Source organism: Chelon labrosus (assembly GCF_963514085.1).
Source record: "Chelon labrosus genome assembly, chromosome: 9".
Taxonomy (NCBI): domain Eukaryota; kingdom Metazoa; phylum Chordata; class Actinopteri; order Mugiliformes; family Mugilidae; genus Chelon; species Chelon labrosus.
This window is the reverse complement of record NC_140359.1, coordinates 19,471,335-19,499,113: the sequence shown is the minus strand read 5'-3', so window position 1 is coordinate 19,499,113 and position 27,779 is coordinate 19,471,335. Positions and strand designations below refer to the sequence as shown.

The 27,779-nt window shown below is 46.3% G+C and overlaps 1 protein-coding gene across 1 annotated transcript in view; it reads left to right on the top strand.

Annotated features, from left to right (window-relative positions):
• The window catches only part of ptch1 (patched 1), a 47,731-nt gene that overhangs the window by 15,943 nt on the left and 4,009 nt on the right, over positions 1-27,779 (top strand). The window contains exons 3-20 of the mRNA XM_084551784.1: positions 283-472; positions 643-712; positions 831-922; positions 2,090-2,288; positions 2,412-2,533; positions 4,927-5,074; positions 6,540-6,671; positions 6,795-6,950; positions 7,266-7,364; positions 8,364-8,489; positions 11,987-12,105; positions 12,660-13,344; positions 14,128-14,437; positions 15,660-15,802; positions 19,901-20,084; positions 21,748-22,028; positions 23,868-24,005; positions 24,122-24,286. Of these exons, the coding sequence (XP_084407910.1) occupies positions 283-472; positions 643-712; positions 831-922; positions 2,090-2,288; positions 2,412-2,533; positions 4,927-5,074; positions 6,540-6,671; positions 6,795-6,950; positions 7,266-7,364; positions 8,364-8,489; positions 11,987-12,105; positions 12,660-13,344; positions 14,128-14,437; positions 15,660-15,802; positions 19,901-20,084; positions 21,748-22,028; positions 23,868-24,005; positions 24,122-24,286 (3,359 nt within the window). The remainder of the gene's footprint in view (positions 1-282; positions 473-642; positions 713-830; positions 923-2,089; positions 2,289-2,411; positions 2,534-4,926; positions 5,075-6,539; positions 6,672-6,794; positions 6,951-7,265; positions 7,365-8,363; positions 8,490-11,986; positions 12,106-12,659; positions 13,345-14,127; positions 14,438-15,659; positions 15,803-19,900; positions 20,085-21,747; positions 22,029-23,867; positions 24,006-24,121; positions 24,287-27,779) is intronic.

The following is a 27,779-nucleotide window of genomic DNA, read 5'->3' as shown; positions in this document are numbered from 1 at the left end:
GATGTATCCCTTAAAGGGACTCTGGAATATGTTATTTTATTTTTCCTTTGCTCATTTACGTATTTATGTACCAACATTTTTATCTGTACATACATTTATGTACTTGGTGGTCCTGCTAACTGCAAGGTTTAAGGTTACAGTAATCCTTTTTGCATAAAAAATAAACGTAGATGATGATATTTTGGGTTGAAAATCAGCCTGAAATGCAGTAAATGTAATCATGCAGTAATCTTGTGTTGTGTTTTTCCACAAATGTTTGAATACATTTTTTTTTCTTCTCAGTTGGTGGGCGTGTGAACCAGGAACTGAGGTACACGCGGCAGAAGATAGGAGAGGAGGCCATGTTTAACCCTCAGCTGATGATCCAGACGCCGCGGGAGGACGGAGCCAATGTGCTTACGGTTGACGCTCTCCTGCAGCACCTGGAGTCAGCAATCCGAGCCAGCAGAGTTCATGTTTACCTATATAACAGGTGACAAATCAAACCTTTTGCCCGTCTTTGTTTAGGCGTACATACAGTGAGCTACTGTTTTAGCATAACAGAAAAGTGATTATCATTTTATTCAGGTTATTCCCAGAGGATTAAGTTGTCATACTGCCATGAGAGAAAACTAAACAGAAACTGTTTTCTTTTATTTTCAGACAATGGAAATTAGAACATTTATGCTACAAATCAGGAGAACTAGTCACAGAAACTCATTATATGGATCAGGTAAGATGCAGATGGTGCAATATGACCATGCATTGATCTCTAGTTGCATTTTCTCCCTGGATCATTAGCAGTACACGTCCAAGTGTGTCATACCTGTTGTGTGCTTATCCACACGTAGATCATAGAAAGACTACACCCCTGCCTCATCATCACCCCTTTGGACTGTTTCTGGGAGGGAGCTAAGCTTCAGTCTGGAACGGCCTATCTCCCGTAAGTACTTGAATCCATGAGTATTTTATGATGTTTAAGCGAAATCACAGCATGCCACTGCAGCTCGCCTATTTCAAGAGAACTGGTTATGGCCTTGGAGTGTCTGTTATCTGTGATGATATTGTTTTTTCAGACAGGGAGGGAAGGAGGAGGTCTGACTCTCCTCCCTCAGGAGATCTTGTTTTTACCCCCTTTAGCAGAGTCTGCTCCAACACACTCCATCCGTCCAAAGAGACACCACATAAGAACAAGTGTGTGTGCATCTGTGTGTGTGTGTCCTGAACTCGTCCCCTCTGAAGGCTCTATTGTAGTGTTTGCTGGCATGCGTATCACTGCCGATAGCTTCTCTCCAGCCCTGGGCCTCACACCATTGTCTGGCCGTTCTGTTGCTAATGGCCTGCTGCTACAGTAACGCTCAGCAGACCTTTACCTCTGCGTGCGCATGTGTGCGCCATCGCCACCAGCGCGTACACCCGTTTCGCCAACCCTTGAAATTGCATCGTCTTGAATCGGTGTCGTCGGGGTGTGTGTTTGCGTGTATGTGTTGCCCATCGGCCTGAGATGGTAAATAAAGTTTTTTAACCATGTTCTGGTTGGGAGGCCGGGAATAATAACCCAAGCCTGGTTAAGCACATACAATGTAGTCTGAATGACAGCGAGCGAGAGACGAATTCAGAGGAAGAGAGATTGGAATGTGTGAGGAATAGAGAGCGTAGAGAGACGAGGTCTGGGTTGGAGCAAGAATTCAACCATTGCATGATGGAAAACAATTTCAGCTTATTATTTTTTTGCCACCTAGCAAGAAAGCGGATAAACAGACTAGGTAAAATGTGGATGCAAATACACCCAGTGTTGGATCTATTATGTTCTCTCATTCCCTTCTTTTATGAATTAATTTAATATGTCCACAGTTCTGGACATGTTTCACACTGGTTATTATAATTGTAAAGTGAGCTAACATATGTGAACCGCATTGCCTAACATAACCAAAATGACCGTGGTTAATGTGATAGCCCATAAGTTGCTTTGGTTTTCTCTTTCTAACAACTATTTCTAACAAAGATCCAATTGCGGTGCACAGGAAAGATGTGCAAAAGTTCAAATAAAGCGATACACAGCAAAACTGATAGTTGAACAAAACACCTGCTTGCTTTTTTAACTTTGCAGAGGTAAAGACCCTATGCAGTGGACCAACTTTGACCCCAAGACATTCCTTGAGGAGCTGCGAAGGCTAAACATCCCCGTAGAAGGCTTTGAGGACATGTTGGAAAAGGCTGACGTCGGACACGGCTACATGGATAGACCCTGTTTGAACCCCGCTGACCCTGACTGCCCCCTCACTGCACCCAACAAGAACTCAACCAAGGTAGGCGCACATCTACGAGTCTGTGTGTACACAACATTTATATGTTTTCGTAAAACATTAAGTCTTTAGTTCGCGACAAGCTGCTGACAGTTATTTTCTCGCCTGTGGCTTTTATTGCACCAGCCATTCGATGTGGCGCGGATCCTGAGCGGAGGCTGCCACGGTCTGTCCAGGAAGTACATGCACTGGCAGGAGGAACTGATTGTAGGAGGGACCACCAAGAACGGCAGCGGGCCCCTGCTCAGGTAACACACGCACCTTCGTAAACACCGCAGCGATCACGACGGCGCTTATTCTTGGAGAGACTGTGTGTTTTTTGTTCCCTTACGCTCTCTGAGGCGGCGCAAGCGTGCGTGCGTGCATGCGTGCGCGGGAGCGTGTGCGCTGTGTGCTATAAATCTTGCAGTCATTAGCAGATTCCAGTGAAATCTTAGAGCTCCAGCTGTTCCTGCTCAGCTCTGGCTGCTCTGCTTGGACACTGCCCACTCACTCACACACACACACATGTGCACAGAGTGATCTATTGCCTTGCTAGTTTGTCCAAATATACAGCGATCTGGGGTACATAGACTTAATTCCAGCACAAGTACCAGGCTAAAGCGTATGGATTATGTGGTTTACCTATGGACATATAATATGCAGTTTTATGCATGAAATAAAACACGTGGAGCAAGCCGTGCACAACACTTAACGGAACATGTTACAGTGAGTTACAGTGAGTTAGTTACTGTATTTTACACACTTTTTATATAATCCGAAAATATAACATTTACACAGGAATTAAAAGTGTGTACTCTCTATTATGCAATAAGCAGCTTCCCGGGAACGCTACACAAATGACGTTTTGCTAACGGTCCGCATACTTTAATGTTAATGTTTCGCAGTTTGAACGGTGCATGCACATGCATGTACACACAAAGGCTGAGCCACACACTCACACACAGACTGGTCACAGAGTACAGTGGGGCGCGTTGTTTGTGTTTTGTGGTTGTGTTTTTTCCTGGCAAGGTTGGGTCATTAGAGTGTCTGTGCCTGCCTGCCCGCCTGCCTGCCTGCCTTGTGTGTGTGTGTTTGTGTGTTTATGCGTGTGTGTACGTCTCTCCATTGGGCTGTTGCTGCTGGCACTCCATTTCTACATCTTGTTTACTAACTGCCACCATTACCGTGATTATCACCACATTACAGAGATCACATTCATGAGGCGAATGACAGGCTAACGTCCGCTGCTTTAGTTCGTGAATAACTTTCGGGATCGGAAAATGCGGAGACTGACTCGGCTACTGTGCAGAGGCTGCACTCTGTTCCAGAGTCAACTGTTAATAACTGATCAGTCATATTATTTTATTGCCTTCCTGATGTGTATATTAGGAATGCGCGCTCCTCATTACACTATGATATTCTGGCCCTCTTGATCAGAAGCCTTGTGGAAGGGCTTTGAATTGTTGGAGGAGATGGAGAGAGTCTTTTTAATGGGTAGGAGAATGATGAGTTATGTGATTTTGGTGATAACTGTAGTCTCAGTTGAATGTATAGGGAAATTCAAATTCCACATTCCACTGGAGATACCGTATAGTGTATTATATTTTGCAAAAAATAATTTCTTTTTTTGTTTTTGTATTAATTTCAATGCAAGAGAATAAATTGTTTTGCATAATATAACACACTATACAGTATGATATATCATATGGAGTATGATCACCTCATATTGTCCAAAATTGCTGAGCATTGTTTATTATTATCTTTGATTTTAGAGTGCGGAGATTATAAAGTAATCCAAAAACTCCTTGAAGCAAAATAATGGACAGTTCATTAGGTACACATGTGAAAACAAGTGCATTCTAATGCAGCAGTCCTGCATTAGATCTCAGCTTCGTGAAGGTTATTGTATTCAGCATTCGTTTAAAATAACCAACGACCTGTTGATTCAACTGTGTTTTCATTTTGGAGGCTGCGGTTTGCAAGGCTGTTGAACGGTATTGTGTTGCGCCGACACATGTTTCTCTTCTTTTCACAGCCCCGTTTTTTAGTCGGTGGGATAGATTAAATAGCAGAAACACTTTTGCGTTTAATTCTGCCCATAAACTGAACATTATAACAGCCGTGAAGGGCGGACGTTGCGCAGGACTGTTATTAGAAGGCTTTTGTTTTCACTGGTGTGCCTAATGTTTTGGCCGTTGAGCGTGTTTTAGCCAGCCTAATGAGCATGGCGGCGCTGTTTGGTGTGTGGTAAATGAAGCAAGTGCAACAGCTGGACTCTGGCCTCAGTAGTCACATTAGATGGAGCAGTAATGGGCGTAACACGGTACTGCTCATGGTGACTGTTATCCAATGGGCTCCAGACGCTGTAGCATTAATATATTTTATTTTAATTCATCCCTTTGGCTTGGAGAGCTTCTAATCTGGTTTGGTGCTCCTTATTTTGAAAAATCTGGGTTCACGCAGGTGTTTCATAGCTGGCCCCACATCTGCACATCATTGGACTGAGTGCTAGTCTTTGGATATCAACAGAAATGTTCATTTATATGTTATCACTGACTGCTTGCACCTCACAGACCGCCTTTCCTTTTTTGTCCTCGACCTTTCATCCCTCCCGTGTTTTCCTCCCCCTTTTTCCCCTCCCTCGTTCCCTCCTTTCCAGTGCCCAGGCCTTACAGACCATGTTCCAGCTGATGACTCCCAAGCAGATGTTTGAGCACTTTCGGGGCTACGAGGAGGTTTCCCACATCAACTGGAATGAAGAAAAGGCTGCGGCCATACTGGAAGCCTGGCAGAGGAGATACTCTGAGGTGAGGGCCAAAACGAGAGCAAGAGAGAGAGAGAGAGAGGGTGAATTCAGAAAAGCGGGAAAGGAAGGAGAAAAGAGAAAAGGAATGTACCCTAAATCCTCTACAACCACACTGTAAATCACAGGCCGGATACAGGTGAACATGGAAAGGCCCCATCCAAAGCCCGGGCCCCTGATAGATACTAGAACCACTGTTGGTGTGTGGTAAAGGGCTAAAGCCTTCCTCACACCGCTCAGTAGAGCAGGAGCAATAGAGCAACAGGGTGAGCATGTCTGGAATACATTAAGAGAGTGCTGGATATCTCTCTTTTTCTTTTCTCTCTTGCTCTCTCACTCTCTCTCTCTCTTTCTCTCGAAACCCGCGCTCGAACGCACACGCAAAAGCACACTCAAAGGTTCACACACAATCGCTTTCCCAGCTGTGGCCCCATTGGTGGCTCATGTGTGACATCATCTGGTCTTTGTTTTGGGGGCCCTCATGGTGTGACCTTGTGAGCCTGTGTGTGTGTGTGAGTATGCGTGTGTGCTATTAATCTTCAGACCAAGTAGTCACTGATAGACGAGACATCATTTAGTTGATTTTATTTATTTATTTATTCGTTTTTAAATCAGTTGTCATCTCATCACACATGCAGAAAGATGGCAAATAAAACGGTGCGTGTCCGGGGCGTAAATAAATCCTGCATGTTTAGGCGTGTCCGCGCAGGGGTATGCGTTCACGTCGGTATGTGGCGGACACATGTGCGCGTTTACATGTGGGCGCGAGTGTGTGTGTGTGTGTGTGTGATCTAGTGCGTGCTTCCTAATGTGTGTCAGCCAGCATTGCTCCCCACTGAGCAGTAACTGCAGTTCAATGTTGAAGCCATCTGTCTGCTCTAAGATAGTGAGAGGGAGAGAGAGAGAACGAGAGAGGACGGGTCGTGGTACTGTCTGCGGATTCTCCTACAACAGGCAGACCTCATTATTCAGGCCTGTCTTTGTTTTATTTATTTATTTTTGTTACGGGATGTAGCGATTCTAGACCTAGAGACATCAAGTTATCAAGCTGGTTAGAAAACAGGCTGAAAGTGCAGTTTGACTTTCTTCTGAAATGCGACTTGCATTAAGTCCGTTTGATTAATTATATATTCTGCTGAAAATCATTTGCACTGGTGTAAATGGTCGTCGGTCGGCAGCATCCGTTTTTCTGTGGAGATCTGTGCTGGTTTAGCTCGGCAAACAAGAGAAGTACCTCGTCAATGTCGAATTGAAATGTTAAAAGATATTATTACGCTTGCGCTGATTATTAAACACTGTATGAGCGTGAATGCATAAGCCGCTGCTGCTGCATGAGTCGCATTTTGGGATGTATTTTATTCATATTTTTACGCATTTTATCTCTTCAGCCGTATTGTTTTGCTATTGCATTTTTATATATACATTTAAAGACTTTATAAAGACTCTTCTGTTTGTGTCTCCCTCTTCAGGCTGTGCTGCAGAGTGTGGCGGCAAATTCGTCTCAGAAGGTCCTGTCTTTCACCACCACCACCCTGGAAGACATTCTCAAGTCTTTCTCTGACGTCAGTGTTATCCGTGTGGCCAGTGGATACCTGCTGATGGTAAGAGCTAATGAAAAGCGCTTTTGGCCTTAAACGCCACTTCTCGCGCTCATTGCACTAATTGATTTTCGCACCCAACGTGTTGTTTGACCACTGGTTTCCTCGGTTGTCGTTTCCGCCCAGCTGGCCTATGCGTGTCTCACCATGCTGCGGTGGGACTGCGCCAAGTCTCAGGGCGCTGTCGGGCTGGCGGGTGTCCTGCTGGTGACGCTATCTGTGGCAGCCGGTCTGGGCCTCTGCTCTCTCCTGGGCATCTCCTTCAATGCTGCCACCACACAGGTAACTCACGCGCAAGCCACTGAGGGCTGTCGGCCGGTTAAACCTCGAGGCCTGTTGGCTCTCAAAAGACACTAAGCACAGACATAATGAGCACACGGGGCTGATTTTATATCCTGGTGGACACAGGTGTTGTCAGACAGTTACTGACAGCTTCCTCGGGCCTCGACCAGAACTTAAACCATGTTTGTCTTCAAATTCTCCAAAACTTTGCCCCTTTAAAAAGACTAAAAGTGGAAGAATTTAGAGTTAAAAAACATTATTTTCCCTGAAACAAACACACACAGGCGCAAAACATGAACTCTGCGTGTTTTGCAGGTGCTCCCCTTCCTGGCTCTGGGAGTTGGAGTGGACGACGTCTTCCTCCTCGCTCATGCCTTCAGTGAGACCGGACAGAACAAGAGGATCCCGTTTGAGGTGAGGCGCGCCCTCTCTCACCCCGCTTCTACCCCTCTGCTGTCTTATCTCCTCCACAGGGGAACGTGTGAACCCGTTCGCGCCCGTGACGTGGCATCAAACAAACCGCGTGCCACACACTCAGCCGTCCCATCTGAGCAGTTCTAATGATAAGAAATCCTGTTTTTGTGTTAACTTTATTAAGTCGCTTGGATATGTGCTTGTGAAATACTAAATAGTATTTAGGGGATTGCAGTTATTTCCTTGCGTTTTAAAGGACAGCTATTTGTCTTTTAAATCGCAGCAGTAGCAAGACTGTTGTCTTCCAGAAGCAGATCAAGCACAAACAGAATTTAACGACTAAAAACTGAAAGAAAAGTGTATTTTTCTGCAGCCTAATGCGGGCGGGGGTTTGTGTGTGTGTGTGGAACGCGGTAACTTTTCATCTGCAGACGGTGAAAACACAGGCATGTATTTGCTTGTTTTTGTTTTCCCCTGCTTCCCTCTCCCTCCCGGCCCTCGTCCCTGTGCCTCCCTCATCCCCCAGCTTCCTTTGTGTGGCTGAGATGAAAACTAAACAGAGCTGAACCTGATCTCTCCTGTCTGACACACACACAAACACACACATGCGATCCCGCAGACACACACGGAGGTGCGCACGCCTGCAGACACTCCCTGTGTGGTCTTGCACGTCCTCAAGTCTTCGCGCGGGTTGCCGCCGAACCTTCCAGGCTCGCGTTGGCTGCAAGAAAAAGGCTGAAAAGGCTGTTCAGGTGCAGAGATTTTAGCGCTAAAAGTTCAGGTGCTTTCCTCATTTTCCTTCGCGTTTCAAACGTCAAAAAAGCTCCAAGTGGATTATCCAAGCACTTCAGGGCTTCAAGAAATGTCGCAATCACTGTCAGTCATATCTGTATTACGATAATTGAACATAATCTCAAGTATTACACGTTTTGCCTTTGGCTGAAGTCGGATCTAAAGTTTCACTGCTTCTCCTTTCATCTGCCTCTCTGTCTCTGTCAGGACCGTACGGGGGAGTGCCTGAAGAGGACAGGGGCCAGTGTGGCTCTCACTTCTATCAGTAACGTCACAGCATTCTTCATGGCGGCCCTCATCCCCATCCCGGCGCTCAGAGCCTTTTCCCTACAGGTATGCTGTGTTTCTAGCTGCGTGGGGGGAGCCCACTCTCTCTCTTTTTCTAATCTCACTAGTAATCCTCACATTTGTCCAGACTGTTGTTCTTATTGATTTCATTCATCAAACTGAAGTGGTGTGCCTGCCTGTGTGTGTATAAGAGGAGGAGTGTGTGTTTTGCTAAACCTTTCCCCGCCCTCCTCCCTTCTTCTTTGAGGCTGTTTAGTGGTGGGCCCGGTGTCTGTCCAGATTGTGGCTGAGGTCCATGTAACTGAACCCCCCGTCCTGCGTGTGTGTGCATATCCTCACGGTCATGTGCAAGTGTGGAGAGTTGTAGTATCTGTGTGGGAGGTTTGAAAAGCAATGGCCTAGTTGTGTGTGTGTGTGTGTGTGTGTGCGGTGGGGGTGGGGGTGGGGGGGTCTGACTTCTCCAGCATCTGTCAGTAATTATAGACGTCACCAGAACGGTGAAAACTAGAACAGAAAGGGACGTCCGACAAAATGCCTCTAACCAGCGGTCGCTGAATTCGCTCAACAAGTCACAGTGATACAAACTGTTAAGTGAGAATAAGGTCAGATTAATCCTTTGATGACTCTTGTATGAATGCCTGTGAGTCTTTGCAGAATGAACAGAAGGAAAGGGAAAGAAAACAGAACGTAGAAAGGTCAAGACTCCGGTAGCGCTTGCAGTAAATGGATCAACTTTGTTAGGTCTTCACCGTCAAGAAAGGCCAATTTAAATATGTATGAAGTGAAAACAATTTCAGATGGAAACAACCAATCATGTGCATGCACATGTACATACACCGATCAGCCACAACATTAAAACCACTGACAAGTGAAGTAAATGACATTGACCATCTTGTGACTATTCAGTGTTCTGCTGGGAAACTTTTGGACCTGGCATTCTTTAGTGTGGTAGTTACTTAGACATGTACCACTCACCTAGACTAGACCAGACACCCCTACCCCATAGCTATGACACTCCTTGATGGCGGCGGCCATCCCCAGCAGGATGCAGCCTGACACAGGCACACACACAAAAACGGTTTAGGAACAACTCAGAAAACATGAAAAACAGCACAAGGTGTTGACCTGGCCTCCGAATTCACTAGATCCCAAACCGATCAAGTATCTGTGGGATGCACTGGAACAAGCCTGATCCGCAGAGGTCCCTCTCCTGATCCCATAGGACCCAAAGGCCCCCACTAACAACACTCCAGACACCACAGGACACTCTCAGAAGGCCCATGTCCATTCTCTGATGAGTCACAACTGTTTTGGAGGCACAGGAGGGACATACACAATATTAGGAAGGTGGTCATAATGTTATGCCTGATCGGTGAGTAAGCCAATAGGGCAAGCAAATGGAACGTACAAAATATAAAAGAGTAGAGAGGTTGAAATGATTTGTCAGTTTGATGTTTGGGTTGAGTTGGATGAAAGATCTTAGGTATAGGTCAAACACGTTGTGGATCCTTTTACTGTTAAAGGAGACTTTTGTCATGATTTTGGACAGCTTCACGCTGCAGCTTTTTTACTTGGTTACATGTACATCCACAGCATCACCAGAAGCTTTTCTGAATGATGTGTATCTATTGTTGTCATGTATCCAAAGGTTTTTGTAGCATATCATGACTTGAAGCTAACTGTGCCGCCCTGTTTCCGAGGCTTATTGAGAGCTTACAAAGATAGCTAAAGTGAAACATCGACGAAACACGAAACATTAAATAGACAATTTCTGCACACTTCTTAAAAAAATAAATAAGGCAGATGCGTTAAGACCTGTTTTATCGATTAATAAATCCTTTTAGATTGTACTGGAAGTACTGCAAACACGATTGCGGTTGAGCATAAACAATGGCCCGCCTCACCTCTCTCTCTGTCTCACACACACACACACACACACACACCCTCAGAGTGAGGTAAGATGTCGCCACGTTGAGTACAATATTAGCATGTGTGGATGGATGGCTTTAGTACAGCGAGCCTGTCAAACATGATCCATTTACCCCATGGGCCTAATCCATGCAGCCTCGTTGGAGAAAGGCGCACGAACATACACATACCATGAATGCTTTACACTTGTGGTTTTGTCGAGGGCGAGCTTCGCGGACCAGGCTGCTCGTGATACCCATCTTTTAAAATGGAACACACACACACACATCGTGCCATTCATCTCTCAGCGTCGAAACTGGCGCAGAGATATGTGTTGCGTTGCATGTGTGCGTCTCTTTATCAGTATTAAACGCTTCCTGTGGGTTCATCGCTCTCTCTCTCTCTCTATCTTTCCTCCGTTTTGCCTCACATTCGCTTCCTTCCATCAGTAGGAACAAAAAAAAAGAAAAAGAGGAGGAATCTTGTTCCGATAACAGCAGGAAAACACGCAGAGGAACACACACACATTCGCAGAGGACAGATGTGATGATAAATATCCCCTCTCTGAGGTCAGCTAGCGGTCATTCTGTGTTTGTGTGCGTGTGTGTGTGTGAGCAGAGTCATATTGTATCTGTCTGGATGTTAGCGGGCCAATTGAGAATTAATTGTTCCAGCCTACTTACAGAGGTTTTCTTCTGACTCCGTCTCTGTTTCTTCGACGTTATTGCTCTCTCGTTGAGTGAGCCGAGGAATGAGGGAGGGCGAGGATGTGCGAGTGCGTGAGTGTGTGTGTGTGTGTCTGGTTGGTGTTAAGGTGTGGTTTAAGTAGGAGGCTGTACAGTTGTTTTTTTTTTTTTAAAGTTGGCAGTAGATGTGTGTGTTTATGTGCATTTTTCTGTGCGAGTGTGTAAGGGGTGTGTGTTGTCTGTGCAGACGCAGCGCCTGCTCATCACCTCAGGCCCCGCGGGCCTCTGGCTCCTTGGGTGGTCTGGGATACACACACACACACGCTCGCGCACACACACCCTAACACACACACACGGGACACTGTGTGTGTGTGTAGCGGTCTGGCAACTACGCAATATCCAGATTGTACTCTGGGCAGGGCCCCAACCTAACCCCAACCCCCACCCTCAGCTCCAGTGCACCACCTTCAAATACTTAACCACAACATTGTACTGGCTTCTATTAGACATACACACATGCCTCGTCTTTTATTTTTTTTTCCTCCCTCTCTCTGCACACTCAAGTGTTTCTTTCTTGAAAGTAACTGAAAATGTGTTGAAAGGCCGTTTTTTTTCTTCTTGACATTAACTTATTGAGATTGTGCTATTTCAACGTGTGTTCGAGATATCCCGCTGTTTTCGCTGAGGCTCTGCAACCGTTCACAGTCACATCTTGTTGCTTGTGCGTGAATGGGGAGATATTTATCGAGAAATGCCTTTCTCATCACATGCCTACACTAGGATTTGAGGTTTCGTCCTCCAGCTTACCTTTTGTTTTCCTGTGATTTTAATCTTATCTGCCCTCTGAAGCTCCAGACTTGATCCCACCAAAACCTTCCGCACTAAGAATCACCCACCGGATCCTTTTTTTTATAAAACAACACGACGTTTTCCGTGTTTCTTTTTCAGGCTGCGGTGGTGGTGGTGTTTAACTTCGCCATGGTGCTGCTCATCTTTCCCGCCATCCTCAGCATGGACCTCTACAGACGAGAAGACAGGCGTTTTGACATTTTCTGCTGCTTCTACAGGTGCATAAAACGCTCTCGCACACACATACACACAAAGGGTTTCTTTCATTTCGGATGAAAGTTATTGCTTTCCTGTTCCCCCTTTTATGTTTTCCTCAGATCTCTGATCTGACGATGAATAACTGCAACACTCGGTTATCTCTGAGATATCTTCACCTTAATCGCCCACAGTCAAAACCTAATTACTGCTGAAGTCGTCTCTCTCTCTCTCTCACTGTCTGCTTGTTTGACTGTGTGTTTATCCGTCACGGTCTTTATTAAACTTTGCCAGTCTGCCTGCCAGCCTGGGCATGCTTGTTGGCTCGGCGATCGTACAGATGTGTACACACACTATTAAATTCCACTGCTTTATATTTGATGCTCTTTGCAAGAGAGAGCGAGAGAGAAGAGTCACAGTAGCATAAGACTCAGAAACGATTACAGAACACATGTTAAGCATCTTAAGTATTTCACAAAATCTGATGGCGTATGAATGAGTTCAAATATTCACTCGGCATGTTTTCTTTCACTGCGGTCAGTTGTTTGACTTTTTTTTCCCTGCCGTATCTCTGCAGCCCGTGTGCCAATCGTGTGATTCAGATTGAGCCCCAGGCGTATCTGGACGGGGCAGACGGTAGTCGCTACAGCCCTCCTCCATCATATCGCACCCCTCCTCCCTCGTATCAGACGCCTCCCCCAAGCTACAGCAGCCCCCCTCCCTCGTACAGTAGCCACGGCTTCGCCCAGCAGACCCAAATCACCATGCAGTCCACGGTGCAGCTAAGGACAGAGTATGACCCCCGCACTCAGGCCTTCTACACCACGGCCGAGCCCAGGTCCCAGATCTCTGTGCAGCCCATGAACCCCGCTCCGACTAGGAGCAACCCTAACAATGACTTTCACAACAACAACTCAAGCAGTAGCAGGAACAGCAGCAGCAGCATTCACGGCAATGTCAGCAACAACAACAGCGGGAGCCGAAGTAATGGGGGATCCCGAGGTTCCGCCGGCTTCTCCCACCATCGTCCAGCACCTCCTCCTTCCGTACCGACTCCAAGCGCAAGCTCCGCTCCTCAGGGTGATGCAGCCTCATCAACTAGCCAGACTCCCGAAAACAACAGCTCCACGCGGGACCTGCTGTCCCAGATTGGAGAAGCCTCGCTGGGCCTGCGCTGCCTCGAGCCCCCCTGCTCCCACTGGACGCTAGCCTCTTTTGCGGAGAAGCACTACGCTCCGTTCCTTCTGCAGCCCACCACCAAGGCAAGTTCAGCTTCTCTGTGCGTGTTTGTAGCAAAGACAGACAGAGAAAAAAGTAGGGGGGGATAGCCACTGTGTGAGTTTTAAGTGTGTCCTGACTCACCTTGGTGTTAATTCGAATAGGAAGTTTAGTCACTGGAGTGAAGAGAGACAAAATGTGGGGTGGAGGTTGTGGTTTTGTCCTATCTGAGTCACACATGGCCTGACCTCATTCTCCTGGGTGGCCAGTCATCTCAAAGCCTTCCAGAACTGAAATCATCTGGTGTCCTGTACTTGACATTAGAAGAAAATGTTCCTCAGTTTCATGACAATGTCAAAGGTTTCTCCATATTGTAAATTACGCCCCCACAATGCCTTAATCCATCTTTCCCCTCATTGCTGAACGTCTTAAAGGAAAGTTTACTACAAATATGGCTGTGATTTTCCTTCTTTAGCATGGCAGCTTTGCTACAATGTAAATAAACTAGTTGACAGTTTGTTAGGATAAAATAAATACGAAATTGAATTCTAGTAAAACTGTAGTCAGCGCATTGTTAAAATCTCTGCAGTCATTTGGCTTCTTGTGTTTATTGGCACGTCAGAGATCTTTTTCTCTAAGCAATTTAAACTAAGTTCTTCCTCCTGTGAATCTTTTTGGCTGCCAAAATCCACCTTTTGCGACTCTTCATCGATCGCCCACAATTCTGCTCCTCATTTAAAATACGCAATATGCTTTAAGAAGTGATTGGTGCCCGTCCAAGTATAGCGAACTGACAAAATACTGCATCTTCGTTCCTCTGATTCCAGGTGATCGTGATTGTGCTGTTCCTCTGCCTGCTGGGAGTCAGCCTGTACGGGACCACCCAGGTGAGGGACGGCCTGGAGCTGACGGACATCGTACCCAGAGAGACCAGCGAGTACGACTTCATCGGTGCCCAGTTCAAGTTCTTCTCCTTCTACAACATGTACGTGGTGACACAGCGGGCCGACTACGCGCAGAACCAGCCGTTGCTCCACCAGCTCCACCAGAGGTTCCACACTGTTCGCTACGTGCTGAAGGAGGACAACGGACAGTTGCCCCGCATGTGGCTTCACTACTTCAGGGAGTGGCTGCAAGGTAAAACCAAACTTGAACCACACCGGTTGAACCCAGTCAAGAGTTACATCTTATGCTTTTTGGTTTATACCTCATTTTATGCGACTATTCAGGACTGTTTAGACATTTAAATAATTGAGTTTCTGTTGAAACAGTTTTGAGATTATCGTTTTCTTGTGTGTTTTGACACAACTCTGCAGAAATCAAGATGTTAGACAGGAGCTTAGAAGTAGGAGGAACTGCAACATGGACACTGGTTGTAGCTGATTAAACTCACTTATGTCTTCCATAAGTGGGGTTGATGGAGTTGGATGAAGTGAAGGGCCATGTTATTAAACTTGGCCTTAGGCAACGTACAGTATGTCAGAAGTTCTGGCAGCAAGTTGCAGTTGATGTTGGCAGTGAATATTGTCACTCAAACACACTTATCTATCTCGCGCCAGTGTTGCCTGTGCTAGTTTTTGACATGCCTTGTTAAAATGCATTTCTCAAAAAGCTTCGGATTAATTTCGTGTGATGGCAGGATGGGAAGGGCTGCCGGATTTACATCGAAACGTCAAAGCGTCACTGAAAAAAAAAAAAGAATAATACCCTTCATGTGTCAACCCAATCCAAGAATGGCTTCATCTTCAGTGTGGAAACTCACTCCCTGACTTGCTCTTAACGATAAAACACATTGTGAGAGTCTGTGTGCGAGCTGGCCGGGAACCACACAGAGAGTGTGTGTGGGTGAGGGAGAGAGAGAACTGTGTCTGATATTGCTCTCTGCAATGGTGGGACAAATTGGAGCCAGACAGGCCAAGGAACGAGACCCAAAACAACATCTCCCACAGACGGACCACAGCATGGGCCTTGGGGGAGAGCCGAGAGGAGGGGAGTGATGCACATATGGATCAGAGCATAGTATAGTAAAGGAGGCACATGTTACTGATAGAGTCCCTAACGATCGCTGCGAATTAAAAGCAGCAGATTTTAGGCTTTTGAAGTAGCGTTTATGGTGGTTGAGAATGGAGGTTTGGTGGTTGAGTTATATTAAATCAATGAAGCTTATTATAGGGTTAGGTTTAGGTTGCAGTGTTGTGTTTTCTTCCTCTTTTACTGCGCCGGGCCATTATGTGTTGGTGTTTTCCTGTGAACTGTTCTTTTGTAAGTGTGTCGCGGGGGGAGGAATGAAGATAACAGGGCATGTAACCTTTTTAAACATCCACATCTAACCAATCTCTCTTGTTGTGGTTTCCTGCAGGCCTCCAGCAGGCATTTGACAAGGACTGGGAGGCCGGCCGCATCACCCTCAACAGCTACAGGAATGGCTCTGATGATGGCGTCCTGGCGTACAAACTTTTGGTGCAGACAGGACGCAGGGAAAAGCCCATCAACTTCAATCTGGTATGCTTCTGATTTAGTGATGTAAAACCGTATCAAAGGACGCATACACAGAAGTGGTTTGCCATGTAGGCCGTGTTTAATGGGCTGCAATCTGAAGACAGACCGGAGGGATTCTCATACCAGTGTCAAAGCTTATTTGTCCCCTTCTATGTGTGTCTTGTTTTGTGGGATTGGGTCTAGAAGAGCCACACCCAGCTTAAAACAGTCGCTCTCTTTCCAGATTTTTCTCTTTCTTTCTTTCTCTCTCTCTCTTTCTCTCTCTCTGTCTGTATTCATCTACGGTCTGTGATGACTTTACCGAGCCCAGGAATTTAAAGCTCTCGCTGGAGCTGCAGCCTGCCTCTGAAAAACCCATTAACTCTTCATTTAAACCATTTGTCAGTGTGTGTGTGTGTGTGTGTGTGTGTGTTTGTGTGTGATACGCATGCTTCCAGGGCCTTGACAGCGAGTTGTGTTTCCTTTTAGCATCAAGCCACAGCTCATTGGAAAGGCCAAAAAAAAAATTGGTGCAGAGAAACTCCTGTTTATGTAAATGGTGTATGAATTGTTAAACTAGAGTCTGAAGCCTTTTGTAGAAGTTACAATTTTGTAAACTTTATATTTTGAGAAATTTTGCATTACTGTGCAGCTACACAAGTTCAATCTTTGTCATGCACTACAAGTTAAATCTTTGTCATGCACTAGTGCGTTAAAGCAATGCTTATGTTGCACTTAAACGCCAGAGCTGCTGAAAGCAAAGTGACATAGGCAGCCAATTATATGTCAGAACGTTTGAAAGGGCTTCAAGTTCAGGCTCAGTTCAGTATTCCACGCCACCGAGTGAAACTAGTGCATTATGTGATCTGTATTCCAGAGAAAATGTTGCGTCACATGAACAAGAATTGCCTTAAAAAAGGTTGTCACACACTCAGGCTTGGACGTTCGGTAAAGAGGCTACAGCATTTTTGCTCTCCAGCAGTTTGAGCGGAAAAAGGCACGCAGATTTCATCACTAGTGCTGGCAGACCCACAATAAGTGCATGACATTGTGTTTCCGAAACATTGACATTGCAGCTCAGCTGAAGAGAAAGGAGAAAAAAAAAGTAGTTTTCTTAATTATCTGACAATCTCCAATTCAGCTGTCGGAGTGAGCCAATGTGGCACCGGAGGAGTGTTTGACATCCAACAATGACTCAAGTCAAGCTAGTGAGCAGCTTAGGACTCAGACGGAGGTCCAGAAAGGAAGTGGAAGATCAAATCGAGTCTCTTATATGTCAGCAGAAAGATTCCAACCAGCTGATAATGAGTGACTGGGGGGGGCGTGGGGGGGGGGGGGTGACAGGAGGAAATGAGAGAAAAGATCGAGTTTGTGGAGCTGGGGGAAATTCGCTCAGCTTCAATAGGGCATTGGAAGGTTGTTTTTTTTTTAGTTTAGTACCACCTCCACAACGCAACACAACATAACGTGGATGCATGGCTGCATTCTTTGGCAGGAAAAAAAAAGCAAAAACAGAAGATAAGAAACTGGAGAAATATAAAAACAAAATTCTTGGCTGCCCGGGATCTCTGCAAACCTCAAACACAAAACAAGCCATGTCCTTTTCAACGCTGAGATCACTTCCATCAAGTATAATTAACTCTGACATATGGCTCTGCTGTATCTCCTGTTTATTTACATTTTTAATCTGTGTGAATCTGGATTCAGGTCGTGCATGTCTGCAGATGTGCATGAGGAACCCCCCCCCCCCCCACACACACACACACACACTTTACTCTTAGATGTTTGTTTTGGCTTTTCTCTTATCCAATAAACTCCGTCGCTGCAGCAGCACGACACTCTTCCCATCCCTTTTACTAGCTGACAGGAAGCAGAGGCAGGCCTGGTGTGCGGCCCTGTGACATCACTTCCTCTGCCTGTGAGGGAATTGTACTTGCCGTGAGGCGTGGGGGCCGCCAGCAGAGCTGCCTGGGCTTCCCGTGACAGCTTGAAGACATACAGTTGTTGCGTATCCCGCTGTTAAATTCAATCCAGATCCTCTGGAATCCTGGTCTCTCTCTCTCTCACCCTCTCTCTCTCTCTCTCACCCTCTCTCTCTCTCCAACTCTCTCTCTCTCTCCAACTCTCTCTCTCTCCAACTCTCTCCCTGTCTCTTCCTCCCTCCCTTTCCCTCCCTCTGTGCTCCACTGCTGTGTCCTCTTTCAATGAGTGGAGCTGAAACACGTGGTTTCTTTGAGGCGGCTCTGTGTGTGCATTTGTATGTTTTGAATGTGTCTTCTGCTTTTGTGTGTCGTGCGTGCACTTAGACCAGTAGCTCTTTTTTTTTTTTTTGGGCTTGAAAATGAGGACCAGATCTTTTCCAACCCTGGCAAATTGCAAAGCTAGATGTTTTATTCTGATATGCCACTCTCTGGATCCGTCCATCTGTCTCTGCTAGCGTATCTCTGTGGCGGGTGACCGTTCGCAACAGAAAGATAAAGCCCTGGTGTGAGAATACAGAAGGAGGTGAAAATGGGGAGGAGGAGGTGGAAAGTTTGAGTCCTAAGAAAGGCCAGGCTCACGCTATCAAGAGCTCTTTTCTTCTTAGGGCCCGGTTGGTCTGTGGCGCCAGGCAATCTGGGTACCCATAGGGGTCAGGAGAACCAAGTGTGAGCAACATTTGTACAGATGTTGTGTTATTTTTATAGCTCTACTCCATTTGCTGGGTGGCATTTCCTTCAGTGTTAACAACCAGGTTAACTGCACACAGACGCGCTCGGGGGACTCCAGCCAATTTTTTTATTGTTACGCTAACTCAAGCAATTTTTTTTTCCTCCCCACCCCCCCCACCTAAAAAAAAATCGTACTCCTTTCTTCATCTACCTAACCCCATGAGTCCTGCTTAACCCCCCAAAACTCTCCCTGCCTCCGTGAAAGAGGGATTTATGGTTCCTAGAAGGGAGAGTGGCAGAGCGGTGGAGTAATGGTTTTACCTCTCAGGAGGTAGCAATGCTAGGCTACACTCCCCTGCCTCCACATGGGAGGGCGAAAGTAACAGCCCCGAGCGGGACGGCCATTCGTGTCTGGCTACCGACCACAGCTGTCGGAGCTCGGGAACAATGGAACAATCTGCTGAACGGCTGAAGTTTGCTCAGCAGTGGGAGGATGTTGAGTCTTTAGCCCTAGACCTTACAAATTCAGAGATGTTAGTACAAGGAAAGCCAAAGTAAATGGTACTGATAAAGATAATATAGTTTTCCCAACCTCGTTTGGTGTCAATAATGTTGTTTCAGTGACGGTATTTAAATGAATCCTGAAGGTGTTATGGACATTTTTACCACATGCATCCAACAGATTAAAAAAAAAAAGGCACTTGGATTCAAAATTTATCCATACATCTGGCCAAAAGGAGATGAAATTCCATATAAAGTGATTTTACATTGTTCCAAAAATCCAAATACAGCCCATACAACTCTCAAAAAGCCAATTTGTTCAGTCGCTTCTCCCTTATAATAGATTTAAACTATAGGCGTCGGCAGCAGCTGCTTCTTGACAGGAGAGTGCTGCAAAGCTTCCTTCAAGAAATTTATTCTGAGCGGTCAGGACGTCGGGCCCGAGGTTAGCCAGCCAATATCTACTGTATGTAAAGGGAGAAGCTGATTCAACATTTTCCATGTTTTAATGTGGCATGATAATTCTGGGAAGCTGCGATCAGAAGTCCGGGAATTTTCAGAAAGGCAACCAGTGTTGGACTTGTTGATTTTTCTTTGGATGGAAAGAGAGAGAGAGAGAGCGGCTAATATTTGAGTCATATTTTGAAAGCTGCTTCGTTCTCTTGCGCTCATGCGTGTGTATAAATAAGCATTTCTGCGGTCGGCTCACCTGTAGAATGTTATGGTTAAACATGCCTTCTTTCCACAATGCCTTCACGCGTCCAGTGTATGCAGCCGCAAGCTCTTTTTTCTTTTTCCATTTGCTAATGGTTCCACTTTCAAATCTTAAAAGTTTGGTTTAGCCCAGCGCAGTTTATAATATGAGAGAGCAGTATGTGTCTTGAAAGTTTTAACAGATGACTTAATTGTCGGCATTGTTAATTAGCACCGTCATTAATCTTCATTCTTTTTTTTTTTTCGGGTTTTGCAGCTGACTCGTCACAGGCTTGTGGATGCAGATGGGATCATCAACCCTGGGGCTTTTTACATCTACCTGACCGCCTGGGTCAGCAATGATCCCGTGGCGTATGCCGCCTCGCAGGCCAACATTCGTCCGCACCCTCCTGAGTGGCTCCATGACCGTACCGACTCCATGCCCGAGACACGCCTCAGCAGTAAGTCGGCATGCCATATTTCCACAGAATTATCATACTTTTGGGACAGGATTACCTTATAGTCAATGAAGCTGAATTTTATCCAGCAAATTATTCTATCCAGCTTTGTAGTAATTTGAAAAAGTTCATAACAGCTATGCTACAAGCCAACAAACTGCATTTTACTGTGCATAGAAATTTCAAGCCCAACTTCTTTTGGGGCTCGTCTGGTCTCGGCTGCTACATGTGAGCAGTGTTTACCTCTTGTGGTTTGAGTTATTGCTCCTTGTCTGCCTCTTAGCTCTAAGTGAGGTTGTAGACTTTACTGTACCACTGCGGCGTGTGTGTGCATTTGTGCATGTGTGAGCTCAGGTTGCAAACCTAAGGACCAAGACACAACTCAGTGTTGTTCTTCTAATAGCGCCTGTGGTGAAGGCTATAATCCTGACTACCATGGGCCCAGGCATTACACACGAACACACACACACACACACATATATATTATTAAAACTCAGTGACCCCAAACACGACACACACCCTGTTCTCATTTCCCTACCACACACACAGACTGTAAGTCACATAAAAAAACTAGCGATGTTGTTATTTGATTCCAGCCTGTGATTTGGTACATTTCAGGAAGTGCTCCACGGGGGAGGAAAATGATTGGATAACAAGGAGAGATTGGGTTTGGGTGGGTAACACAACTGGTTAACAAGCAGGAAGCACTTTATGGCGGGGGGGACTATGATTGGTAAAGCAGAATGAAGTGCTTTGCTACATGGGAGCCCCCTGGAGCAGATCTGTGTTGGCCAAAAGCCAACTGGTGGTCGTATGGAAATTTATTGTTGAGATTATAATAAGTCATACCCTGTTAGCAAGTGCTCCTGTCTGACCCTACTGTCAGCGTGGAACACACATACTCACACCAACACCAGACAGCCCAAACACATGTATTTTTTATGAGGAAAAAAAATGCTAATAGGCTAAATGTGCAATAGTTTAATGTGTGCAACACTTGAGTTACACTATACGCTATTTAGTCACCTCCGAGCATTGCTTCATAGCAGAGTGACAGGCAGGTATACGTGTTTATGCATCCTTATTATGCTTTATGTGGCGGTGCTAAGTTAAGGGTGTGGTAATGGCAGTGATTCTGACAGTGTAATTACCGCGAATCAACGTTAGCTCTGACAGTCCGCTGTGTCTGGAACTGATAGGCCCTCATTAGCCAGGCTGCGCCACAGACTAGGCTAGGTTCGAGTCAATGGAGCTCTGTTTCACGCTCCTTTTCCACCCCCACCGCAAACGCACACACACACACACACACACACACACACACACACACACACATATGCTTGCTCGCAGAGGTAGCTTCTCTTGGAACAATTCTGGATTATTGAGGGAAAGCCTCCATATTGGTGGTTTGGTGGAAGAGCCTCAAATGATTTCTGCAGATATACTAAATGATCAGAACTTAATGCTACTTAATCAGGGGAGACAAATATCATCTGCAGATGTTGCTGTGGCCACTGTTGATTTGTCTGATTTCATCGTTAATGTCCCTCAGCAGTCCCGTCTCTCTGCATCGCATTTTAGCATCTTTGCCTCCAAGACAACAATGTGCAACATTTTCATCAGTCGCTTGCGGTCTAATAAAACTGTCTCTTTGTCTCTCTCCGTCTAGTTCCGGCTGCTGAGCCCATTGAATACGCACAGTTCCCCTTCTACCTCAACGGGCTCCGGGAGACGCCACAGTTTGTGGAGGCCATCGAGAGCGTGAGGGCTATCTGCAGCAACTACAGCCGACAAGGCCTGCCCTCCTACCCCAACGGCTACCCATTCTTGTTCTGGGAACAGTATGTTAGTCTACGCCACTGGCTTCTGCTGTCCATCAGTGTTGTGCTTGCCTGCACCTTTCTGGTCTGCGCCCTCTTCCTGCTCAACCCGTGGACCGCCGGCATTATAGTAAGTGATGACAAATGTGTCACTAGACAAACGTGTTTACGCGCAGAGAATGAGGCGCACATGATGATGTCCTGAGAGATTGCTGAGAAAACTTTGTCTCCTATAAGCCTTGCTGACAGAATCACTCACACATAACATAAAGAGGCAGAAACACCACCTCTCCATGATTTAAAAAAGCATTTTTTTTTTCTCTCGTTATTTCCTGGTTTTTGTGTGTGTGGTCCAGAATTCACGTCAGAGAGGGAGAGCTGGAGAGGACAAGGGGCTGCTGTGTGTTATTGTAGCCCCAGTCACCAGTGTTTACCTTGTGCTGTTTTGTGAGGGCCAGTCTGTTTAGTCTAGTCCAACACTCCCAGACACCAATGCTGAAATAAATGGGAAGAGGACCCAAAGTTGCCCCGGCAACTCGCTCCCACTCTAAACCTATAAAAAGTTTGATTTTATTTCCATCCGCCGCACTCGTCCTCCCCTGCTCCTCTCGTATCCAGGGAGACGAGCAAGCACACATTCGCGCACGCACATGCGAGCGCACAAGCGCACTTTGAGCCCCTCGCGGACATGTATACACTTGCACACATGCAGTATGAACGCGTAAACACACAGGTACATAACTCACACAGAAACGCATATACACAGAGCGCTCTGGCTTTTCTCTCTGATGGGTCGTATTTTACAACAGGCAGTGGCCGGGCCACCCGAGCCCTTAAACAAGGGAGGAGGGGACTTCTTGTTCATCCTTCAGGCTTTACTAGAAAGATCAAAAGACGCGTTATGGAGAGGCGTCAAGGACCAGACCTTAACATCAAACCCTCGGGGCCATTTCAGCCCCTCGTAGCTATTTGCCCTGAAATCCATCGTAACCATGCAGACAGAGGCTTAGTTTAAATCTTGTCCTGTGTTTAGGTTTACGCAGAGTGTTTTTAAATCCACTTGATAGTAATTGCTCTTAGCGCTGAGCATCAGAAAGGGGTCTTAACTACATCTAAAGTGATCTAAAGTGATCTCTTGTATGTGGAAGATAAACTGTGACTCACTAGAAAAATACACATGCATAAAACATATTTAGGGAGTGGTAATAAGCAGAAGAAGTCTGCTAATTTCTTAAGTCAAGTCTAGTTGCAAGTTTAATTTCCTGGAAGACTGAAATGCGATCAGCACCAAATGTTTTCTTAATATTTCAGCCCACTTATGAGCCATTCACCCAAGATGCACTTGAGAATAAAGTGTAAACGGTGCCCCACTCACACAAATACCCCCTTTGAACATGCGCCGCGCTCGCTCGCTTGTATATGCACCCGCACGCATGCACGCAGCTACAGTACCTCCCTTGCCCACCTCATCCCTCTTCAAAGGATTCAAGGGCCCCATGTAACCTGACACCTGTCAGCTGATAATGGCATTTACTCTCAGCTCCTGTCCTGCTCTCTGCACAGGGGCCTCCACACACACACACACATATTTCACCCACATGTATGGTTTCTACTTCACACATCTCCTGTAAAAGACAAAGACACTCACACTTATCTCCCCACCCCCCAGAAAGTGCAGGTCAACTCTAAATTCACCCAGGACAGGGAATAATGGTTTGTTTATTGTAGAACAAAAAAATATTTCCATTTATGGTCATTTGACACACTACCCTTGCAGATGGTTCTAATCTCTTTCACACATTGGTGATGAAAAACCTACCAAATCCACTGAAAACGATTTATTTCAAGACACAGAAATGTTCAGGCACTGTTTTCTTCTTTTAAAGATGGTATGCAGATATTTAAGAGCTCAAAATGTTTAGATGGTTTACCCAACCACCACCTAACAGAAACCCTTCTTTCCCTTCAGGTGTTGGTGCTTTCTCTAATGACCGTCGAGCTCTTTGGCTTCATGGGGCTGATGGGAATAAAGCTGAGTGCCGTCCCCGTCGTCATTCTCATCGCTTCCGTGGGCATCGGAGTGGAGTTCACTGTCCACGTCGCCCTGGTAGGCATACAAATGCTGTTTTTTTTTTTTTGTTGTTTTTTTTCTTTAATCGTTTTGGAATTAGTGATCCGCTTAAGGGCGAGACATGATAAAGTGTGTGTCTGCGTGTGTTGCAGGCGTTCCTGACAGCCATAGGGGATCGTCACAAGCGGGCAGTGCTGGCGCTGGAGCACATGTTCGCTCCGGTGCTCGACGGAGCCTTTTCCACTTTGCTGGGCGTCCTAATGCTCGCGGGGTCCGAGTTCGACTTTATCGTCAGGTCAGTGCACGAAACCGCTGCTGCATAAATGTAAAACCGCATGGGAACTGCACTTACAAAGGTTATCGTGTGGCATCTATGAGGCGTCCTTAGACCGCCGGGACCATGCCTCAACCTGTATGTCACACAGGAATTTACCTGAGACACCAACCGTGCGTGACGGACGCTCTCCTCTTCTGTTTCCTCCTTCAGTCCCTTTCTTGTCTTCCACCCGCATCTACCGGTGTCCATTTCTTGGGATGATCTCTAACAAACTTCATTTTAAAAAAGCCTTTATCTCCATCCTCCCCTCTACTTGAGTCTTCTCTTTCATCCTCCTCTTCTGCCACCCAATGACTCTCAGGCCTGACATTTTAGGGCAAACCGGGGGGAAAGGATGAAGGTCAACAAAAAACAACGGGAGGAGAAGTGCTAGGAGGGAGTAGGCGGATAAGCAGAGGGAAGCAAAGTGAAAGAGAGTGAGAAGGAGAGAGGGAGAGCCAGAGCAGGAAAATCCTCTGGCTTTTGTAATCTGCTTCAACTAGTTTAACGGCCATTGCTAGACATTTATAAGCACGGGTAGGAGTAACAGGGTGGGGGGCAAGAGAGCAGTTATGGAAAGACTGGAGAAGTGGAAATGAAAACCGACACACTGTGGAGGCTCTGTGTCGGTGGCTCCCTTTGTGCGTCTGTGATCTCATGAGGATCGGACTGAGAGGTGGCGACCTGCCACCGCACAAGTGTGGAATATGAAAGATTTTGTGCATTCTCGACCCCGCTTGGTAACAGCTAGATGAGGCGGCTTTATCGTTTGGTTGGCTCCTTTAAGAGCTGGGAGCTCTGAACTCCATGTGACTGGACAAACTAAGTCATGTGCACGGGCCTGCGCTCACGTATGCACAACCACACAATCAAACGCAGTCCACCGCCCCACTCCCTCATATAGACTCACAAACCAACCTGCTCCCTGACCTCGTAATCATGGGGGTCAATGATGGCGTGCCTGCCAGCGAGAGCACACACAGATACACGCTCGGGGAGACACACACAAACATGCACACGCAAACTATAGAGGCCTATAGACCTTCTCTCCTCACCTCCAGTGGTGTGCTCTGGTTTCTGGCTCAGTCCCGGGACCTCCATTTAAAGGTTCTGCTGTTGTCTGAGCAAACAAAGCGGCGCCCCAAGATGGTGCAATAACAACAGGGCCGGCTCGTATTTTTCTGCTTGCGCCGAAAGAAATGTTTCCCTGACTTTCCCCGTCAGCCCTGTGAATGTTTTCACTCTAAACAGCCTGGCGGGGCACTCGGCCCGGTATGTGGCCTCCACGTGTGTGAATATATATATGTGTGTGTATGTCCAAAGGTGACGTGGCGTTTACCCCTCCTGGTGTGTGTGGAGATGCTTGCCATTGCGATGACACGGGTGTTGCAGATCGACTTGCAGAAACAGTCATGATAATCTAATAAGTGCAGGTGAAGACTGGGTGGTCTTTAAATTGTGTAGAATATAACTTGTGTGTTTTTGGATAGAGATTTACCAGAAAGCATATCAAAAGCCAGTTGTCAGTATAATTTGTCAGTGTCCATTTAGCTACAAAAAGCTTGAATTTTGCAGGTTCCAAAAGTTGTTCAACACCAACTGGGTGCAATTTTGTACTGCTTCCCATCCAAGAAACTGCCAGTTGCATTACAAAATGGTCACAAAATAATTTACTTTTCCATCTGAATCCAATGGATATGCAAAAGTGCAGACATACAGACCAAAAGGCATCTTTTCTTGGAAACGATTCACCTCATGGCCCATTTAACCATTGCACCGGCTGCTTAACACAACCGCCTACGGTGTGCAGTCCTGTCAAATTCCCGTCAATGTTCTCGTAAGGGCAATGGATAAAATTAACTTAAGTTGGTCTCATCATTGTGGGCTCCATGTGAGGAGGTGCAGTTTTTTATGGATCGAGTAGTCTAGATCTGCTTGGATTGTCAATGAACTGAGGCTGCATGTGAGGTTTAATATACACTGATCAGGCTTAACATTATGACCATCTGCCTAACATTGTGTAGGTCTCCCTTGTTCCTCCAAAACAGTTGTGACTTATCAGAGAATGGACATGGGACTTTTGAGGTGTGTCCTGTGGTGTCTGGCAACAGGTTGTTGTTAGTGGGGGCCTTTGGGTCCTATGGGTTGAGGGGAGGGGCCTCTGTGTCTCTGTCTATCATCCCACAGATACCTGATCAGTTTAGGATCTAGTGAATTTGGAGGCCAGGTCAACACCTTGTGCTGTTTTTCATGTTTTTTTTAATTGTCCTAAACTTTTTTTGTATGTGTACCTGTGTCAGGCTGCATCCTGCTGGGGATGGCTGCTGCCATCAAGGAGTGTCATTGCTTTTGGGTGGGGGTGCCTGGTCTGGTCTAGGTTGGTGGTACATGTCTAAGTAACATCTCACACGAATGCCAGGTCCTAAAGTTTCCCAGTCGAACATTGTATTGTTCCAAGATGGTCAATGTTGAAGGCAATGAAGGCGTGGAGACAGGAATCTTCTCTGCGTCGCCCTCCATTCTGCTCAGGCACATAAATGCGACACGCATCCAGTGTGAACTTATTCGGAGGCCCAGCTGCACGGCATACCAGCGCATCTGCACCACCGTTAGTTTACACCCACCCACACATACGAATAGCCAAGAGTCAGGCAGAAGGGGTCCATCATTGGGTTCCTGATAACCTGAGAGATTCCAGTGGGGAACCAATGAGGAGCAAAGCCTCCCCTAATGAAGGACGCTTGTCTAGAGCGAGGGAGAGGGAGATTTAGAGTGGAGATTGGGGGGGTCTTACCTGATACATTGGAGATTTAATTAGACGGAGGGGATTGTGGAGTGGCCGGGAATTTCACAGGGGCTTAGTTGGAAAGAAGGGAGAAAAAAGCAAGGCAGAGAGAGAAAGAAATAAAAGAGAGGGAGAGAGGCCAGGGAGGGGTGTTGCTCTGAGGGTCCCCTTCTCTTCTTCCTAGACTAAATTGTTTAAATTCTATACCCTTCACTTCATTTGTTTGCTTCTCTCTCTCTCTTTTTTTTTTTTGAGTCAGAGAGGAGAGAGAGGCCCCTGTCCTCTTGTGCCCCCCCCATGCCCCAATGTTCCCCTCACCCGCCTCTCCTCTCCTCCCCCCCTTTTTTTTTACCCTCCCTTACCCCCTCCCTTCACATTCCTCACTGCTTTGTTTTCTCCATGTTTGCTTATACACCACACACCCAAGAGAGAGTACCCTCGCCCCCAATAACCACCCCCCCTTCTCTCTTTTTTTTTTTTCCCTTTCCTTTCTCCCGTGCCTTTGAATTAACCAGCTCTGGCTAATTATGCTTCCCCTTTTCTTTTCTCTCTGCGGCTTCTTAAAGACTAACCCTCTTTGGCAGGACTTAGAGACACACAAGGTACATTTCTGTTTTGCTCCTCAAAAACCACGGTGAATGCCTGCCTGTCTGTCTGTCTGGGGGGGGGTTTCTATATGTGTGTGTGTGTGTGTGTTTGTTTATGGGGG